This window comes from Salvelinus alpinus, chromosome 22, assembly GCF_045679555.1.
Source record: "Salvelinus alpinus chromosome 22, SLU_Salpinus.1, whole genome shotgun sequence".
NCBI classification, from domain to species: domain Eukaryota; kingdom Metazoa; phylum Chordata; class Actinopteri; order Salmoniformes; family Salmonidae; genus Salvelinus; species Salvelinus alpinus.
The window spans coordinates 12268914-12289623 of NC_092107.1; the positions used below are offsets into that span (position 1 = coordinate 12268914).

Sequence of the window (20710 nt, forward strand, 5' to 3'; positions counted from 1 at the left end):
GCAGTGGCTTTTCAGGCAACGGTAGCTGAGCACAGATCTAAGGAGCCCTATAGGATTTAATGGAGGAGGGGCAGGCAGGGATGCTGTGGGGCTGCGATTGGAAGATGGGCAAGATAAATGGATAACAGCTAGTCCCCCTGTGTCTTAGTAGAATGACCCCCCCCAATCATTCTCTTTCCAGCCATCCCTTAATGTTTCTCTCTCACACCTTGTAATACGTGGCTACTGTCTCACTGAATGACGGATGCATTGCGTAGCTTGTCCCGTTTTCCTCTCGCTCCCCCTCTCCTCTCCCCTTCTCGTTGTCTGTGTGGCGACAGCATGACTGCCTGCGTCAGCCACTAAATGCTGCTTGCTGCAGTCAGAGGATCCTGTGTGTCTGTGTGTGTGTGTGTGTGTGTGTAGTTGAGTGAGCCAGGGGGTGCTGCCTCTCTTCTCTGCTACCCTACCCAGCATGTATGGAGGACCGACAGGCTGAATCATCCCACCACCATCTGCAGACTGTGCCAAGGTAACACACTAACATGGATTTGTGTGTGTGTGTGAGAGAGAGCGAGCGAGAGAGAGAAAAATAAAGAATGGGGAAAAAAGGTTAGAATTGGTGTGTGTGTGTGTGTTGGTATAGGTATATCTGAGTTTGAAAGACAGTGCTGTGTGCATTGCTCTGTATATTTGGGTATGTGTGCATTTTGAGGACACTGCATGCATCCCTGCACAGCAGATTTTAGTGTGTTGCGCAAAGTCTAGCCCTCTAGCTCTCACTCCTCTTGTCCATTACTCCCTTCAATCCATCGTGCCTGTGCTTGTTATGACAACACGCTTCCAGCCCTCTCTTTACTGGACTGATTGCGCCATTGTTTATTTGGGGAACACTATGGAATACTATTCTCATGCTGTCAGTTTTATGTGTTGATGTCGTGCTTGCATGCCTGCTTTACTGGAAGGCGCCGACACATTGATCATGTGACCATGATAATCCGGGATTGATAGTATCAGGCGTTGGTCATTTCTGGTGCTTTTTCACACATTTGATTTGCACGTATGTGGTGTGAAATGACGGACTTCTCCTTTAAACAGGCCTGTGTTTTTTATCTACTGGTAGAGATTTACTCAGATGGCGTCTATATCAGCGTATTGCACTGCAGCTCCTTACAAATCAAAGTTAGACAGCCAGCAAATTATTCAATACTCTGGAGTCAGGGTCTATTTGTGAAGAGCACAATCAACTCTTACTCTACCTCTCGTCATCACTGTTCGTTGTGTCTCTATATCCCATCGCAGTTTGGCTATTTCTTTGTCTTTCATACTGTTGTATCCTTTCTGATTGGCTATTCCTGTGTCTTTTCATGGATTGTCCAGGAAGCTACGGCTCTTCTGTTGACATTGTCTGTTCACACTAGTTGTTTATCTGTGTTCACCTCATTCTCTTTGTCTCTCTTAGGGATCGATCCTCTTTATTCCTATGTGTTGTTACGGTCTTTGTTCCTGTCTTTCTTTCTGTCAGTGTTTTCTTGTTTTTCTTTCTAGAGCTAATGCTATTCTTATATGTCCATGTTCTCTCTCTCTTTCTCTCTCTTTCTCTCCATATCTGACACACTGTCCTATTTCCCTGTCTTGTTTCTGTCTGTTTGTTTGTCCACCTCTGTTTTGCTTTTCATTCTCTTGTCTGTGTAAACCCTCTATTCAGTCACTGGAGAGCAATCACTTACTGCCAGTCTCTCTATCCCTGTGTGTGTGTGTGTGTGTGCTTGCGAGTGCACATCATGGCAGATAGCAGGTGTGTGTTGGTGGTCCTGTGGATGAGCATGGAGTGTGTGTGTCTGAGGCAGGTGCTGGGCACCACTGTCCTGCTGCTAAACACCTTGGCCTGGGCATGGACAGGTCAGTAACAAGACTGGATCACAAAAACTAAGAGATGGAAAATATACCACCTCACAGAGTATACTACTCAGTTCTTTATGAGTTACAGTATATTGATAAAGATTCTCATGAGATACCAATGAAAAGTACATTGAAATAGACACTGAGTTTCAAGGGCACATCTTTTTTTTTTTACATCAACTTCTCTGTCCAGGTGCCATCGAACATGCGCCCAAAATTGATGGACGTCATCGAGCTGCACTAACACTGAAAGAGAATGTCACCCACAAGTTCAACTGCCAATCAGAGGGTTGGAATCCTCATGCCCCGCCCCTGCTGACGTGGTACCTCAACGGGGAGCGACAGAGACCGCCGTCGGACAAACGGGCACCTGGGCGCCTGGTGGTGACATCACGGGAGGAGTCTGGGCTCCTGACACCGGACTCCAAGCACAACAGCACCTTCTCTCTGAGAGCCAGGAAGTGGGATAGAGAGCTAGTATGTGCCGCCTCCAGCCCTCACAGTGGAGAGAGCTACAACGCCACCGTCACCCTCAATGTGCAGTGTGAGGAGGCTTGTTGAATGATCTACTGATGTGGTGTGGGGAATGTGTTAATATGATTATCTGTTGTGGCTGTTCAGGTTTCACTTACTTGTTGAATTAAGGTTACATCCAAAGGCAGTATTAACCACAGTTCTTCTGCTTACTCAGATATTATCATTGGCTGCAATGCTAATATCAATATCCAAAATGATCCCACCACTGTAGGTTATTAAAACCCATTAGTACATTGAACTGATGTGATGCTCAGTTTCCCTCTCTTTGTTCTGTTCCCCTTTTCTATCACAGTCCAGCCAGAGATTCTGCGTGTGAACGCTCACTACACTGAGACCTCAGACCCTGGCCTCTCCCTGGTCCTCTTTGCCTTGGTACGGTCAAACCCCCCTGCCCACATCACCTGGTTGGACCAGTCCGGTCAGCTGGTGGCCAACACTTCGGACTTCCTCATCCTGGACTCGCGGAGCTACCCCTGGCTGACCAATCACACGCTGCAGGTCGCCCCGAGCAGCCTATCAGGGAACGTCTCCGTAAACGCCAGCAACAGTGTCGGTGCAGCTCAGAGCAACCTAGCTCTGGCAGGTCTGACAGGTCAATATCACTCTGACCCTTTTCTTACTATCATGCCGACACGAACCAACTGTCTTGCATATTTTCTTTTCAGCGAGGGGTGGCTGCATAACCAGGCCAGCTGAGCATAGCTTGGTTTGGCCCAGCTCGGTTCGGCTCAGTAGTGTGAAAAGCCCTTTTTTCCACTACAGCACAGATCATAGGCCCCCTGTTTCTGTATTCTCCAGAGTTCCTCCAGTCCAGGGTGGAGGTGCCGGTGCTGGGCATCCTGACAGGGGGCACTGTGGGCTTCGTTACCTTCCTCATCCTCAGCCTTCTGGTGCTCTGCCTTCTGCACAAGAACAAGGGCAAGGCCATCATCGGTGAGACAGGGGAGCAAGGAAGGTGGGAGGAACTGTTCTATTTTGATGATACAGTGAATGAAGTGCTTTAAGTCTCTGAAGAATGTCTGTGCCTGTTCTTTTTCAGATGAGCCAGTCGAGATTATAATGGCGAAAAAATGGTAACGTATATTATTTAGTTAGTCCGTCTGTTGTTTGTGTCAGTTGTCAGCATAGGTATGTGTCTAAATGTGCCTTTCTTTGAATACGAAAAAAAGGGAATAGTTTGAAAATGTATGAACTCACTGCTACGCTAAGTCGCTCTGGAAAAGAGTGTCTGCTAAAACGTAATACCTATCAGTGGTGATATTAACATGTACTAAGTCTTGGTGGGGAAAAAAATAAATAAAAGTGTGATGCATGCCAGCAAAGCCACTACACAGCACAACACTAAACAATACATTAATTGCACTCTAATGGTGACATACGGTGCCCACAAACTGTTAGGGCCTACGTAAAGCTATCTGAACAGCAGTCCCAGCATCTTACCACTGATACACCTGGCTATCAGTGGAGCCTTGTCTGGCAGCGAAACAGTTCATTCAGCCTCATTTTCTGCCTTTTAAAAAAACATAGCTGATATGGCTGACTTGCTTAAATAAATGTGGTTTCTACTAACAATTGAGATGTACAAATTATGGCATAAGGGGACGGAAAGCGGATAAAAGGAAATCCTTAACTTCGATTAAGACATTAATGAGCGAGCTAGGACGGACATAACGTTAGTCAATATAATTATTTGTTTAGCACTTTTGAAATGTACAGCAACAGATTTCAGAATATGGGCCGTTCTTACAGTGTTCTCCTTGTACACCAAGTCAGAACCGTAGGTTAAATAAAGGGGGCATATAAGCAGACAATGAAAGCTTTTACAATATTCAATGATTACATTTCTCTAGAACAGGTTATAGGCTACAGTAGAGCAGTCAGAACAGTTGGCAAAATTAAGAAGGGTAAATAGACCAAATGATTAAGGGTGAGGCACATGGGCTACTAACATCATACTACACAACATACACTTAGTATTACTTTCTTAGCTACTGTATACATATCTCCCTGGCATATTACATAATTTATGCCGCAGCATACAATACATTTTTGGACTCACCTTGTTGTGCTGTGCTCACTTGAACAGGAAAGTGGAGTGGCGGTCTTTCTTGTGGCAAATTTTGTCATCAAATTCTGGATTTATGGTGCTTTCAAAACAAGTTGGATGACCGTTCAAAACGTGTTTTCCCAGTCGGAGCTCATTTATTCCCGACTTCCCAGTTGTCTTGAACTCACTAAAGTCAAGTTTTCGCAATACCGAGTTAACAGTTGTTTTGAGCATGACCCAAATCATGCTGGATTGACAGCATGGCCAATGTTGAATGTTTATCATTTTAAACTTGGAAAAGAGACCCTTAATCCCATATTTGGGACCACACAGCCACTGTCACCGATTCCTTCCAAACCACTTGTTGAATTTGTGATTTCCAACTTGTGTAATATTTATGTCCAATGGCCGATGAGCACCAATAGGTTTTACCTTTAATTTCTCCTCATTATTTCTCTTCATATGACAAGGATTAAAACGTTTTTGTCAGTAGATTGTCGACTTGATTCATGATGATGACTGCTAGCTCAGATTGTGAAAGTAAGATGTTGACATGATCAGTCCAGTCAAAGCTACTGTACATGTAACGTGATTTGACTTCATTTTATCAGTGGCCAATGACCTTGAGCCTTCTTGGATGGACACTTATAATGTGACTATATGGCAGCACCCAAAGTGCTATAATTTTCAAGGTCTCCTCTTACACTTGGCGGTGACGTAGTGTCCCCACGAGTGACAGAACACTGAGCAGCGCTCCGTATTTTCCGTTGGCTTGTCCCACCACCACAGAAAGCACTGAGCTAGGCTGAAACACCTGCATTTTGGAGCTATCTTACTCAAGAAAACAAAAAAGAGACCATGTTTGAATGCAGCTTTATTAACTCAATGATATACATCATTTTTTACATTGTTTGAAAACTGATATCTGACATTATTAATGGCAAAATAACATGCAAAACAGGCAAGCCCCCCTCCCCACTCTGCCCCACCTGTCCAGAATTACGGGTTGCCACTGTTTCCTATGTATTGTATTCATGCTCCTCTTTAAGTATTTACAGTATTTACAGTACACAAGGCAAGTGTCTGTATAATAATATACTTTACATGGGTGTATTCACTAGGAAACAAACAGAAGCAAACAGGCCAAGACGGGGATGGGCATACCTGAACTTATCCAATAAGAAACGTTTTGCTACGGTGTGCACTAATAAATACACGCCATGACTCTTGTTTCAGTATGGAATCACCTAGTGTGAAGGTAGACAAGATATCCCTACCCAGAGAGAACATGTCTCTACCTTCCAACATGCAACTCAACGACCTCAGCACCCTGCTTAAAGGTAAGACACTACTGCTGAGAGACAGATACCTCATTAGAACCGAGGCAGAAGTCTCATCAATGGTGCAAAGCAATTACAGAACAGGAAACAGAGTGGCCATTTTGGTGCCCTGGGCACTGGCATCTGTCCCTGTGGTCTTCTCCATGACTCTGTCCCATCTGTTACTCTACTTCCTCATTCCCATGCTGTCTCTCTGTAGCACGAGAGACCGCCAAACACCACCTTGGGGAGAAGATGGAAGAGGAGGATCTGTCTGCTGCCTACGCTGCCAGGGGTAAGACAGGGTTCAGAGGTTAAAGGTTAGCTTGCCTGTTGAATGGGAATGAGTTGGCCCAGTCTACACTTTCCACACGAATGTAATGTGTAACATATTTTCAGGCGTGTTACGGAGGGTGTGGATGTGTTTATATAGACTATTGGATGTGTGTGAGCCTATAATTCTAGTTTGTGTGTCTCTATACTGTGCACCACATATGTCCGTACATTGTTCTAAAGGTTGTTGTTGACACCCCCTCCAGGCTTCGCCCTGTACCCCATGGTGGGCTACATCTATAAGGTGAACAGCAAGAGCAGTGATGAGATCTGGCTCTGACTACTACGCCCCAGTTCCACCACTGGGTGGTCAAACCACAGTGCAACCGGCCAAAAGGAACCTGTGAACGACTGCCAGTCAGCCAATCAGCCGATCCCATCTTCAAAAAGGACCAATAGAGATGCTGAGAGGATTACAGGCGCAGAGCAGCTAGAGGAGCCTGTTAGGAAGATACTGTAGTTAGCGTTCTCACTCTGAGGTTGTCCAGATGAACCTATTACAGCAGGTAATCACATTCCAACTTGATTCAGTGAAAATCAGAAACTCAGAATATCAGGTCCTATGTTGATTGGTTCGTGTCTTTCAAGCTGACAGGTATAAATCTGTAGCCTGGTCCTATATCTGTTTGTGCTGTCTGTCTGTTTGGTGTGACAATATGTCACAAACATATCTGGGACCAGGCTAATAACTCTGACTGCCATGGACTGAGTTATCAAAGGGTGCAGTTGTGGTATCAAGTTAATACATTTAGATGGCTCTAAACACCTAAACCGATACTCAGTGTGGGAAGTATACTGTACCTGTGTTTTACATGGTTTACACTGATTGACACCTACCACTCCTCCATATACTACAGTCTGTTGATCACATACCATAACCATGAACTCCTGTTGGATTACGGAATGCTTCATGTTCTTTGTATATCATAAGAATGTCCAAGACAATGTATGTGAACTGACATACTTCTATGGCTATATACATAAACAAAAGATATTCATCTACAAGTATAAAATATGTGTATATGTATATTTGTATTCATATGTATATGTGTATAAAATAAATCTAATAAAGATTAATATGACTATGGATTTGACTATGGACGGTAAATTCTGCTTTTTGTTTTTATTCAACCAGCAGGGGGCACTAATCTTACCCTGTCAATTACCGTAGTTAAGATGGAGACTAAGGGATCCAACCGTCTATTGATTTACACATAATGGTCTGTCTGGCTTGTCATATTAATGTTGTCACCAGAGGTCATCGGGGCTTTGCAGGGCAGGGCATCATCGGGGGACAGTGCAGGGCTGGTTCTGCTGTAATGGAGCCCGACTAGTGTTGGCCCATTTCAGTGTGCTGAGCCAGTGGGAGGAAATGCAGCCTTTAGTCTGATGGAAATTGTAATGACATTTACATATGACAATTATATCTCAGATTGTATTCATTGGACACTGCTGAGAGGGGTGATACTGTCCTATATTTTATGGTTCTGACACTGCTGACTTGGTAGATGTGATTGTGTGTAGATTTGAACAGAAAGACGATGTTATGACCCCCAAAATCAACATTTTGTGTACTGGAATTCTTCCAAGAAAAGTGTTTTCTGTCTTACCTTTTGGTTAGTGCATTGTTGTTTTTGTTGACGTAGGGGTGGTAGTGTTTGAGGCATTGTGTCTTCGTGACTGGGTGAGAGTGTGATTGTGTTCCAGGTGCCAGTTGTAGGTTACAGGGTGTTGTGGTCTACCGTAGCCAAGCAGGAAGCTGCGTTGTGGGATCATCTCTTTGTCTTCCTCACATGGCTCCTTTGCAGAGCAGTAGGGATTGTAGGTTTTCTACAGAATCATTGGGACGAAACTTTCTTAAAGAAATTTGAGTATGATCATAATCATGTTTTACTACTTGCTAAAATCATATTCCATACTAAAACCATTAGACTCATTTAAATAATGTTTTGTAATTTACTGTAGGCCCATATGTAATATGGTATTACACATTGGGACATTGTTGTATCAAAAGTGACAATACTTGCTAAGCAGCATGTTGAAGATATTTTGAGCTGTGTCCTCACCCATAACCCAACCCAGACTCATTTCAGAGAAATTACAGAGGTACCAGATAGAGACAGCCCCCGGTGTAACGGAAGATAAACCAATCATACACACTTCCTCCTCATAGACATAGAGACAGACAGACCTACTGAGAAGGTGACATTTTGAAGACCTTTTGGAAACATACAGGGGGAAGGATTCAATATTAAGGTATGTTTTTATTGTTGAACTCCTATTCTAAAGAGTTGATAGAGACGCTTAAAGAGTTGGCATCACTGGCATTAGAAAGGTTTACAATTTAAAAGGTTTGTTGGAGCCTAAGTATGTGTAAAATTACACAAGAGACTCAAAACAACAATAAATCAATATATTTGTGTAAAGGTGTTTTTTTTGGTAATATGTCATGTCTCAATTCAGTAAATAAAGATGTATGTATCTTTCTATTATGATACAAAATAGAAGTTTGAGTAAAACTAAAATGGCTGACTAGGGACAGAAATGGTGTCTCCTACAATGGCAGTGTATGAAATGATACACCAGTTGAATTTCCCCAGGAGAATCAAGAGAAGAGTAAGTAGAATGAAGTGGACCATACTCTTGGCTCATCTTTTGGTGATTTGGACCATGACTGGTACGTTTTGGGATATCTACAAAAAATATATACATTGACAGACTGCATAAAAAAATTATGTCAGAAATTATTCAACACCAGATTTTTCTGATCACTTTTTTTTTATTATTCCTGACTAGATTAATCAGCTGGATGACATTTAAAAAGTACAAGATCACTGATGTCAAGGTCACAAATGCTTTCTGATCTATTTAGTGTGACCCTAACTGTTGCTTCCCCCATTCTTTTTACAGTAGCTGAAGATACAGTCCCAAGTAAGTGACCAGATTAATCCAGGTCGTGTTTCGATCTAACTATGAATCTTAGAGCATTATCTGGGCATAGATCAGGTTTTCTCCTAATTTAATTTAGTATTCAAAACGATCTAACTGAACTGACTAAAACCCACCATAAGTATTGGCATCCTTGATAGAGATGAGGAAAAAATACTGTATAAAATAAATAATACAAAAACTGAGCTATATTATATGCAACAAAAAAAGGGGAAGTTACGTTAATTTATACTAATGCAATTGCTCAGAAAAAAATATCTGACCATAGCATCGCCTGGAGTTTGATACATGACGTTGGCACTTGGATTGGAAACCGGTGCTATGGTCAGATTACACGAAAATTGAGCTCTTCGGCCACGGACATCAGTGGTGGGTTTGGTGTTGAAAAACAGAAGCATATGCAGAAAAGTATCTCATACCTACTGTAAAATACTGTAAAATATGGCGGTGGATCTTTTTGATGTTATGGGGCTATTTTGCTTCTACTGGTCCTTTGGCCCTGGTCAAGTATCAGGACATTGTAGACAAAAACGTGGTTGCTTCTGCCAGGATCTCCTAGCAGGACCATAAAACCAAGCACTAATCAAAATCCACAAAGAATCAGCATTTTGCAATGGCCCTCTTCGGCTCTGGACTTGAACTCCATTGAAAACCTGTAGTTTGAATTGAAGAGGGCAGTCCATAAGCGCTGACGAAGGATATCAAGGATCTGGAAAGATTCTGTATGGAGGAATGGTCTAAGATCAAATCAAATAGTATTTGTCACATGCTTCATAAACAACAGGTGTAGACTAACAGTGAAATGTTTACTTACGGGCCGTTCCCAACAATGCAGAGAGAAAGAAAGAGAAATAATAACACAAGGAATAAATACACCATGAGTAACGATAACTTGGCTATATATACAGGGTATTAGTACCGAGTCCATGTGCAGGGGTACGAGGTAATTGAGGAAGATAAGTACATATAGGAAGGGATAAAGAGACTAGGCAACAGGATAGATAATAAACAGTAACAGCAGCGCATGTGATGAGTCAAAAGTGTGGATCGACGTGTCGTACACAGCATCCCAAATATCTTCAATGGGTGACATGTCTGGTGAATATGAAGGTCATGGAAGAACTGGGACGTTTTCAGCTTCCAGGAATTGTTGAAGATCCTTGCGACATGGGGCCATGCATTATCATGCTGAAACATGAGGTGATGGCGGCAGATGAATGCCAAGACAATGGGCCTCAGGATCTAGTCATGGTATCTCTGTACATTCAAATTGTCATTGATAAAATGCAATTGTGTTCGTTGTCCGAAGCTTATGTCTGCCCATACCATAACCCCACCACCACCATGGGGCACTCTGTTCACAATGTTGACATCAGCAAACTGCTCGCCCACACGACACCATAGACGTGGTCTGCGGTTGTGAGGCTGGTTCAAAATACTTACAAATTCTCTAAAATGTTGTTGGAGGTGGCTTATGGTAGAGAAATAAACATTAAATTCTCTGACAACAGCTCTGGTGGTCAGCATGCCAATTGCTCGCTCCCTCAGAACTTGAGACATCTGTGGCATTATGTTGTGTGACAAAACTTAACATTTTAGAGTGGCCTTTTACTGACCCCAACAAAAGGTGCACCTGTGTTATGATCATGCTGTTGAATCGGCTTCATGATATGCCACACCTGTCAGGTGGATGGATTATCTTGGCAAATGAGAAATGCTCACTAACAGGGATGTGCACAACATTTGAGATAAATAAGCTTGTGTGTATGGAACATTTCTGGGATCTTTTATTACAGCCCATTAAACATGGGACCAACACTTTAAATGTTGCGTTTATATTTTTGTTCAGTGTTTTTAGCTGTCTTATGCCTTAGGGGTAAAGCTGTTCAGGGTCCTGTTGGTTCCAGACTTGGTCCATTGGTACCGCTTGCCGTGCGGTAGCAGAGAGAATTAGCTATGACTAGGGTGACTGGAGTCTTTGAGAATTTTTAGGGCCTTCCTCTGACACCGCCTGATACAGAGGTCCTGGATGGCAGGAAGCTCGGCCCCAGTGATGTACTGGGCCGTACGCACTACCCTCTGTAGCGCTTTGTGGTCAGATGCAAACAGTTGCCATACCAAGCCGTGATGCAGCCCGTCAAAATGCTCTCAATTATCAAACTTTTTTAGGATCTGAGGGCCCATGCCGAATCTTTTCAGAGGGGGAAGAGACGTTGTTGTGCCCTCTTCACGACTCTGTTGGTGTGTGTGGACCATGATTATTCCTTAATGATGTGGACACCAAGGAATTTGAAACTCTCGACCTGCTCCACTATACCCCCATCTATTTGGATGGGGGCTTGCTCGGCCCTCCGTTTCCTATAGTTCAGAATCAGCACCTTTTTTCTTGCTGATGTTAAGGGAGAAATTGTTGTCCTGGCACCACGCTGCCAGGTCTCTAATCTGCCAATGTGCTCGCCAATCGCATAAAACATTTTACAAAAAGGGTGTGTAATTATCCTCGCAAGGGGATGGTGCTAGATTATTGAAAAAGGGAGTGCCAATCATTTTGACCCTTCTCTTTTTTATCTTTTTTTTGTATTACTTTTTAAATAAAATCTCTTTCTCTGAGCAATTGTATTAGTATTAAATAATCATAAATATTTGAGCCTACAGTATAGCTCAGTATTTGTATTCTTTTTTTCATACAGCCTTTTTTGTTTATCTTTATCAAGGGTGCCAATAATTATAGACCTGACTGTATGTCTGCCTATATGCATTTGCTTAAATAACAGAAACAGAGCATGAGGAAAAAGTAGATGGAGAGAAACATGAATATCCTGAAAGGGCTTATCAATCTATCTTATCTAATGCTGGTGTGTTTATTTCTTTAGAACTTAAAATAAAAGTGGATGACTCCTCCTCGGACAAGATCATAGTAACATGTCTTGATGGTTACCAATTTCGATCTACTAATAGTACTACTAAAACATTGGAATACAAGGATGAGAACACAAATGAGTATGTATGCGAGAAAGACGATGTCCAGGCCAAAATCTATGTGAAATTTCGGTGTAAGTACTGTACTGACATTTCTCTCAATGTATAATTATACGGCACAATAATATAAGTCAATGTTTCTTTTGTGTGTATGCCATTATAACACATATCATTATAACGTATGTGTGTGTGTATGTGTGGCATGCATGTGTGTGTGTGTGTGTTCCCAGCCTGTGATAACTGCATCGAGCTGGATACAACTGCGGCTGTTGGGATGATTGTGGGAGACCTGGTGGCCACTGTCCTGATTGGAGTAGCTGTCTACAGCATCGCCTCACAGCCCAAAGCAACACGGATCACCGGCAAGAAAAGTGAGTGACCACACAAAGGAGAAAAACATAGGATATGTGAACTTGAAATTTGAATGATACCTGACGACGCCCTACTTTGTATGTTGTGCATAAAATTGAGAAAAGTCAGAAGTGAACACTTTTGATTGAGATATTCTTAAAAATGAAATGTTTTACAGTAAACATTCAAAAATAATACACATGAAGACCATAATCAATAATGTAATGCAATATTTCATTTCTGTCTTTCACGCCTAGCATCTAGCAAAATGGGGCTCATCAACAATGAGGCGAGTGCAAACGAAGACCCCATTGGCAACTATCAGGTAGGTGTTTCCTGGCTTCTTTGAGCCACGATCTTGACATGAACAAAATAACTAGTCCAACTCATTAAGTTATAGCGATGGGTTGATCCATTTGTGTCTGTCTGACTTTCTTTCTTTCTTTCTTTCTCACAGCCCCTGAATAAAAGGCGCATGGACAAATCTGAGTACAGCACTCTGCCAGAAAGGAGATAAAGATAAAAATAAAATGTAAAGCATACTCTTTAAGCTCCGTTCGAAGATCCGTTTCGGATTGAAACATAGTCAATAAAGAGGTGAATTGTGAGCTTCAATGTTGTGCGGGCCATCTTGTTCTTTACTAGTATTCTTTATCAGCCCAGCACCTATGTTTTTTTAAGGTTGTGCGTATGACCACACATTGTTCTACAAATAAAATGTGCTCAGTGCTACATTACTTTTACAAACCACAAAATAATTGTTGTAATGCATTGAGTGAAGGCAGAACTCAGGTCCACAATTTCCATGACAAGTCCCTCAACTGTCCATTTGATGTACAGAGTCATTGACTGTTTGCTCTGTTGTTTTGTTTAGTTTGATCTACTGCTTTGCACGAACTAAGATTTCCTTTTGGTACCATAAACTGTATTTGTCCAACTTCACACATGTTTGTTGATTTCCCCAATTTTTTTATTGAGAATTTGTTTGGCATGAGGCCTCATAAGGTTAATATTACTGTATATAGACATATATACATTTTCCTTGTATTTGTATTTGTTGTGAATTCAGGTGTACCATGGGGAGCGGAGGTTTGTTATGAATTCAGGTGTACCATGGGGAGCGGAGGTTTGTTATGAATTCAGGTGTACCATGGGGAGCGGAGGTTTGTTATGAATTCAGGTGTACCATGGGGAGCGGAGGTTTGTTGTGAATTCAGGTGTACCATGGGGAGCGGAGGTTTGTTATGAATTCAGGTGTACCATGGGGAGCGGAGGTTTGTTATGAATTCAGGTGTACCATGGGGAGCGGAGGTTTGTTATGAATTCAGGTGTACCATGGGGAGCGGAGGTTTGTTATGAATTCAGGTGTACCATGGGGAGCGGAGGTTTGTTATGAATTCAGGTGTACCATGGGGAGCGGAGGTTTGTTATGAATTCAGGTGTACCATGGGGAGCGGAGGTTTGTTGTGAATTCAGGTGTACCATGGGGAGCGGAGGTTTGTTATGAATTCAGGTGTACCATGGGGAGCGGAGGTTTGTTGTGAATTCAGGTGTACCATGGGGAGCGGAGGTTTGTTATGAATTCAGGTGTACCATGGGGAGCGGAGGTTTGTTGTGAATTCAGGTATACCATGGGGAGCGGAGGTTTGTTGTGAATTCAGGTGTACCATGGGGAGCGGAGGTTTGTTGTGAATTCAGGTGTACCATGGGGAGCGGAGGTTTGTTGTGAATTCAGGTGTACCATGGGGAGCGGAGGTTTGTTATGAATTCAGGTGTACCATGGGGAGCGGAGGTTTGTTGTGAATTCAGGTGTACCATGGGGAGCGGAGGTTTGTTGTGAATTCAGGTGTACCATGGGGAGCGGAGGTTTGTTGTGAATTCAGGTGTACCATGGGGAGCGGAGGTTTGTTATGAATTCAGGTGTACCATGGGGAGCGGAGGTTTGTTGTGAATTCAGCTGTACCATGGGGAGCGGAGGTTTGTTGTGAATTCAGGTGTACCATGGGAAGCGGAGGTTTGTTATGAATTCCTAAGCTCTCCCTCATCACTGTACCCTCTATATGAGAGTGGGCTGGCCTTCCTTAGCTTGTCGGAGACCTAGTCATTGGTTACGTCTTCATTGATCAGGCCATACTGAGACAGCTCCCTTTTTACCTGTGTACCTACATTGTCCAGCAGACAAATGACAACAATTGGCTACGCTCACAGGACTGTATCTTGTTGACTGTGCCCGTACAGAGTTTGGTAAAAAAAAACATTCCAGTTTTCTTGCCCTTCCACTTGGAACGAGATACAAAAGGACATTAAATTGCAGGAGCTCGTGTGCTTGAATTAGTTTAAGGCTCGGGTCAAATCTATGGTGGACAATAAAGTGTGTGTGTGTGTGTGTAGGGGGGGGATTCTGTGTGCTTCTATTTTGGCCAGGTCTCTCTTGGAAAATAGTTTTTTAATCTCAACGAGACTAACCTGGTGAAAAGAATACAAATATCATAAATAATGAAATGCAAATGAAATGGGAAGTTGGTCACAAAATATATGTTCACTGATTGTGACTTGTTATTTCTGGTTTCATCCTACTTTTTATGAGATCTTTAAGTGAGTCGTTTAGTTCGATCTGACTATTCCACTTATTTACTACCACACAGAGAGCAGCTTTAGTGGAGGGTTTGCTCTACAGGAAGCCTGAATGTGTCAGATATTCTAATGGAACAGAGCACATGATATATGAGATGCTTCTCGAGTGTGGTTATGGGGATTTACTTCTGCTAGTCTACAAAGTGCGGTTTCCTAACGGAGCTTAGAGAGGAGATCAAACGGAAGAGCTCAAACAACACAGAGCTCACAGCGTACACAACCAACACCCACATATCCATGCTCACATCACACACACACCGACAGACACACTCACACAAATCAACCAAACAGACACATTTAACACAACACTCAAATTCTCCAAATGAACCACTGTTGATCAGATCTAACAGATCCCATTCACTCCAGTGTTCCAGGTGTTCCAGGTGTGTTCATGGTCTTCACTCTGGACCATAATTTGATTAATCAGCTGTGCAGGGCTGGATTGATCTATCCAGTCACTCATTGATACAAAATGGTAGGAAGCAACTATAGACACCTACACTTGAATGTCGTAAGGTCTTTATTCTTGTCAAATTTTTTTTTTTTTAAATACATCCAGTAGACATTATTTCCACTACATTCTTGCAACACAAAGTTAGTGGAAGGCACTTTCCACTGATGCGGGTAAGTAAAGTCTGCCTACACTCATATATGACATGTTTCCGATGAGATCCCCATGATTAGCAACAGAGAGACCTGGCCAATCATCCACCATCATTTACTGTAAGCGTAAGGGGTGCAGGCATCTGCGGCTTAAGGCATGAGAGCCGACTGAAGATAAAGAACCGCAAACTAGCGAGACTCTTTAGTCGCATGACACTACACTTCATAAAACAAACATTTCCTTTGTGTCATAGTGGCTCACAATGAAGTAGCTAGAATCAATGCAAGATATAACTGTATATGTGCTAATACGCTAGCTGCACAAAACGTTAAGAACACCTGCTCTTTCCATGTCATAGACTGACCAGGTGAATGATATGATCCCTTATTGACTTCACTTGTTAAATCCATTTCAATCAGTATAGTTGAAGGGAGACAGGTTAAAGAAGGATTTTTAAGCTTTGACATGGATTGTGTGTGTGTGCCATTCAGAGAGTGAATGGGCAAGACAACAGTGTCCTGTGTGTATCAAGAATGGTCCAACACTCAAAGAACATTCAGCCAACTTGACACTACTGTGGCAAGCATTGGAGTCTACATCGGCCAGCATCCCTGTGGAATGCTTTCGACGCCTTGTAGTCCATAACCCAATGAATTGAGGCTGTTCTAAGTGCAAAAGGGGGTTCAACTCAATATTAGGATGGTGTTTTGTATACTCACTGTATATACAGGCAGCATTAACATTGTGAGGAGGAAGAACTTGGCATCTGCAAGCATTGATACCATTTTACAACAGTTGATCTACACAGCTATGTACAAGTTGTTTTTCAGTACAGCAAACATCTAAAAGTCATTACAAAGATCTTCCTATCTTTATATCTCTATTTTCCAGAGCAACACTATGTTGATCACTATTATCGCTAGTTACAGTAATTCTAAACTACAGTTTTAACTAAATCATAATATCACACATCAAGCTAAAATAAGAAGCTCTTTAAGTTTATGTTAAGCACTACAGAGCCTTCTCCCCTCCTCTGATGGCAGGGTGAACTGAGGCCTGCTGGTCCAGGGCATCAGAGGGGTCCTAGAGAACAGGTGTGGTCTGGTGAGAGGATAGTCTACCCAGTCCTGTGGGTAGCGTAGATATCTCTGCTGCGGGTTGCCACGCTAAGGGGCTGTCAGGGGGAAAAGAAAGGCTTTAGGTGACTGATGTAGCTATTTGTTGTTGTTAAACTTGTCTGTGAATCTGACTTAATTAAGTCAGATTCACAGATCAGTTTCCATTGCAACACCCCACTTTTTTATGCATCTTCACCAGAAGTAATGTGAATAGCTAGCCTAGACCATCTCCCTAAAATACTGACAGACATTGGCTAACCATGAGATGTGTAATGAAGAATAAGTAGGAGATACGGATGGAATAAAAGCACAAAATACAGATGGAGAGATAGACAAGAGGTAGTGGTCGACAGCCTACCTCATAGTCAGGACTTGGCACCACTGGTGGACCACGGCCTGCTGAGCGGTACGTCGCTAAGGGCAAAACCAAATATAAAATAGTATAAAATTAATAAATAAACTTTTGCTGTACCGATAAGAAATGATCAATACTATGCCACAGGGAATTGATATTTTTATGATCTGTGAATACTTTGCTGTCGAGTAGTCCTGGGTATGGTCAAATTAAATAGTTGAGAGCGCTCCTTATCACCAAGTGCCACTGTTGGCTGATGGATAAGCAGATGGTAACAGCATTACGTTTTTGGGGTGCAGCAGGTCCAGACTTCTTCTGGGCCCAGCTATACACAATGAAGATGACCCCTCCTGTCACCAGCAGGTCCCCAACAATAACCCCGGTAACCAGAGTCGCATCCAGCTCAACGTAGTTCTCACACACTGCAACACCAAAAACAATACAGATCGGGTTAGTAGTCAAATTTAGTTAAAACATGGGAAGGGTGTATGAAGGGAAGAAGGAAAAAGAAGATGTGTTAATGAATGTAAATATTTTTGGGGCATTTCTTACCTTTTCCTTTGATGTATAACTGTTAAATTACAGTTGAAGAATTGCAGTAATACTGTCTTTTAACATTTTCCACAATGTCATTTATGATTCCTTTGCTTTTATCATTCTTATCTAATGTAAATGAGTCATCTTTTTTCTTTAATTCACCCCCGGGACATGTCATAGTAACAACGCTTCTCAAGAAGGATACTCTTTACATTTATTTATTTAATGCATACGAAAAAGTATTTACTTTACAGCTAACTTTTTTTTAACTAACATTGAATTATTGAATTGACACCAAACAAGACATTCAACATTACAGTTTCTCAATCACGTACAAGCAGTTGTTTGTAACAATGCTGTCGATTTTCAAAACAGAGTCCACAAGACACAGAACTCTATGGCCTGTTGGAAAACAGTCATTGTAGTTGCCTTCTCAACACATATACAGTACATTTATCAAAACTATATTATACCGTCAAAATTGCAAATACATTTATCAAAAGAACATGCCTGCAAAAAGATACACAACTATACATATCTCTTGACTCCAAGCAGACAAAACAGAAAGTTAGTCTGTCTTTAAAAAATCCCAGTAGATCAATAGATTTTCTTTGCAGTCACTTAATCATGATGATAAAACATTTGAGTACAACTATCCAAAAGTGCAGAATTATGGGGAACTATTCTCCTTTGACGCATATTTCTCCAAACAATTTCATACACAAAATATTATTCCTGATAAAAAAATGCACATTGTGTGCAGGATTCGTTCATTGGTATCATCACAATACAATTCCATGTATTCAATACAAAGGTTGGTTTGCTTATAGTTTTGTAGACTTTTCATTGGTGCACCGAAACACAATCCACAATATAAATAAGGTTGAGGACAATGGAGGAACATAGTTGATATGAATGTATAGTCCTGTCACGATTGTTAGAATGATTGGACCAAGGCGCATAGAGTTCCACATGTTTTAATCAATGAAACCCCCCAAAACAAATCCAGAACACAAACGAACCGTGACACAATTGCAGTGTTAACAGGCACTACACAAAAACAAGATCCCACAAACAACAGGTGGGAAAAGGCTGCCTAAATATGATCCCCAATCAGAGACAACGATAGACAGCTGCCTCTGATTGGGAACCATACCAGGCCAACATAGAAATACAAAACTAGAGTACCCACCCTAGTCACACCCTGACCTAACCAAAATAAAGAATAAAAAGGCTCTCTAAGGTCAGGGCGTGACAAGGCCTAAATCCACATTAAAGCAAAGCTCTATAATGGAAGGACACAATGTGGCTATGATGACTTAGGAGTAACCCAAGGTTACGTAAAAGTAACCCAACTTCATTGTCTGCAATATTGTGAAAAATCATAACAATTACACAGTCCCCATTGCCTAGATCTTTCCATATATTGTACATGGTATGACACTGATGTGAGACTTTTGTGCAGTAGTAGTTACTGATTACGGGAAACATTTATCTTCTGATGAAAACAATGTGTTCATATTCTTGAACTGAACACTTGACAGTGAGTTTAGTATTCACTGAGGACATTTGTATTTAAAGTTTTGCAAAAGGTGGTGTAAGATATGCAAGCCAGGTACTAAGGCAATAAAATGATCAGAAGTTCTGTAAATCTATTTGAGCATTTGATCATTGATGTTCTGCTATGGATACGTTTCAACACAGATCCCAGAATTGCTTGTACACTATTGAGAAGAACCGTAAATACTTTCAATATATAACTAAACCATATATTTTTTTATTTAATACAATCAATCTCTACATTGTAATACATGTAAATATAGGACAACTGATTTGAACAAAGAAACCATAGAAACCATCTCAACCTGATTTTTGTCCCTGCACAGCAGTGATGGCGACCATGAAGAAGATGAGCGCACCACTCACGTTAACTCTGTTCATGTCTTCTCTGTCTCTCAAGGTAAGTCAAGTGTATTTTGATTATTGTATTCTGTCTGAATTTAAGTGCTGGAGATCTACAGTACTTATGTGAATATAGTCTGAAAATGTTGTGTTTAGAAAAGTCAATAGTTCTCTCAAAGCCCGCTCTCTCGTTGCCTCTCTCTCTCTCTTTCTCTCTCTGCCTCTCTCTCTCTCTCTCTCTCTCTCTCTATCTATCTAACAGGAAGACATTTTTTCAAGATGAGGTTTTGATTGTTCTGCTGTTACACACATCGTTCCATAGGCTTTACACTGAATATAGAAATATAGTAATTTAGTAGTTAACGAAATGATTAAAATAATTTTAAAAATTGAACAGCATATTCATTATTTGATCTAACTTCAAATCACATTTACTGTATTGTGTTTTTGAAGGTGTTTTTTATGTTTTTTTATGTGTAGTAATAGCGAACATTTTGACCAAATATATTTATATATGTATACATATATAATGAGAAATACAGTATGTACCATAAAGAAGGAATTGGGAACAGGGGTATGCCAACTTAATATCGAGGCCACACCATAGGACAGTTATGCCCCCTGCTGGATTCAGTCAGTGAACTTCCTAATTATTTGTTATTTGACAATTCCGTTACTCTAGCTTTGATTTGTGAAATAAATAAATAAATGCCATGCATGACCTATAGCCTATACAGAATTGTATTGGCACAAAAGTTGGTTACTTGGTTGGTGATTTGGTAATAACAGACTTATTTTAGCTGCATAGCTAGTAACAATGTAAACCGTACCAGGAGTCCATCAAAACATTAAATATAGGGCATATTCATTACTATTTCAAATGTCAGCATTATATTCCAAACGTTTGCAACGAATGCCAGTTAAAGGGATAGGAAGGTATGATGAGGATGTGGAGACTATAGGTTGGCATCATAGTGGGTCTACAGTGCATTCGGAAACTATTTAGACCCCTTGACTTTTTCCACATTTTGTTACGTTTCACAGCCTTATTCTAAAAGAAATATTAAAAACATATTATCTCATCAATCTACACACAAATCCTCACAATGACAAAGTAAAAACAGGTTTTTAGAAATGTTTGCAAATGTATAACATTTTAAAAAA

General features: G+C 41.3%; 3 protein-coding genes across 7 annotated transcripts; 2 read left to right on the forward strand and 1 right to left on the reverse strand.

Annotated features, from left to right (window-relative positions):
- Positions 1-70: 70 nt before the first annotated feature.
- On the forward strand, positions 71-7204 carry LOC139549023 (transmembrane protein 25-like). 5 transcript variants are annotated; one of them, XM_071359073.1, is made up of 9 exons: positions 76-511; positions 1771-1881; positions 2075-2425; positions 2711-3010; positions 3217-3351; positions 3458-3491; positions 5702-5805; positions 6005-6079; positions 6324-7204. In XM_071359073.1, exons 2-9 carry the CDS (start codon positions 1800-1802, stop codon positions 6395-6397), a joined length of 1155 nt encoding a protein of 384 aa, XP_071215174.1. In that variant the 5' UTR covers positions 76-511; positions 1771-1799; the 3' UTR covers positions 6398-7204. The 5 variants fall into 5 exon arrangements, with proteins under 5 accessions (XP_071215175.1, XP_071215174.1, XP_071215171.1 ...); XM_071359074.1 differs by lacking the exon at positions 3458-3491 and having other exon boundaries at positions 71-511; positions 3217-3373; XM_071359070.1 differs by lacking the exon at positions 76-511 and having other exon boundaries at positions 518-1881.
- A 1049-nt stretch (positions 7205-8253) lies between these two features.
- On the forward strand, positions 8254-13338 carry LOC139549024 (T-cell surface glycoprotein CD3 delta chain-like). The gene is made up of 7 exons (XM_071359075.1): positions 8254-8373; positions 8718-8794; positions 9028-9048; positions 11940-12119; positions 12276-12416; positions 12654-12721; positions 12854-13338. Exons 2-7 carry the CDS (start codon positions 8743-8745, stop codon positions 12911-12913), a joined length of 522 nt encoding a protein of 173 aa, XP_071215176.1. The 5' UTR covers positions 8254-8373; positions 8718-8742; the 3' UTR covers positions 12914-13338.
- A 2199-nt stretch (positions 13339-15537) lies between these two features.
- On the reverse strand, positions 15538-19772 carry LOC139549025 (T-cell surface glycoprotein CD3 epsilon chain-like). Its single transcript, XM_071359076.1, has 4 exons — positions 19510-19772; positions 17392-17529; positions 17111-17166; positions 15538-16808 (listed from the first exon to the last, which is right to left on the reverse strand). The coding sequence occupies exons 1-4, from the start codon at positions 19583-19585 to the stop codon at positions 16752-16754; spliced, it is 327 nt and encodes a 108-aa protein (XP_071215177.1). The 5' UTR covers positions 19586-19772; the 3' UTR covers positions 15538-16751.
- Between the last annotated feature and the right edge of the window lie 938 nt (positions 19773-20710).

Bases quoted from the DNA above. Each gene is read 5' to 3' on its own strand.
- LOC139549023 (XM_071359070.1), top strand. From the start codon at position 1,764: ATGGCAGATAGCAGGTGTGTGTTGGTGGTCCTGTGGATGAGCATGGAG. The intron at 3,011-3,216 runs GTCAATATCACT...TGTATTCTCCAG, and splicing joins AGCTCTGGCAGGTCTGACAG to AGTTCCTCCAGTCCAGGGTG. The intron at 3,352-3,457 runs GTGAGACAGGGG...GTTCTTTTTCAG, and splicing joins CAAGGGCAAGGCCATCATCG to ATGAGCCAGTCGAGATTATA.
- LOC139549024 (XM_071359075.1), top strand. From the start codon at position 8,743: ATGAAGTGGACCATACTCTTGGCTCATCTTTTGGTGATTTGGACCATG. The intron at 12,120-12,275 runs GTAAGTACTGTA...GTGTGTTCCCAG, and splicing joins AATCTATGTGAAATTTCGGT to CCTGTGATAACTGCATCGAG. The intron at 12,722-12,853 runs GTAGGTGTTTCC...TCTTTCTCACAG, and splicing joins ACCCCATTGGCAACTATCAG to CCCCTGAATAAAAGGCGCAT.
- LOC139549025 (XM_071359076.1), bottom strand. From the start codon at position 19,585: ATGAACAGAGTTAACGTGAGTGGTGCGCTCATCTTCTTCATGGTCGCC. The intron at 17,167-17,391 runs GTAATGCTGTTA...TTTTGCCCTTAG, and splicing joins ACCTGCTGCACCCCAAAAAC to CGACGTACCGCTCAGCAGGC. The intron at 16,809-17,110 runs GTAGGCTGTCGA...TCCCCCTGACAG, and splicing joins TGCCAAGTCCTGACTATGAG to CCCCTTAGCGTGGCAACCCG.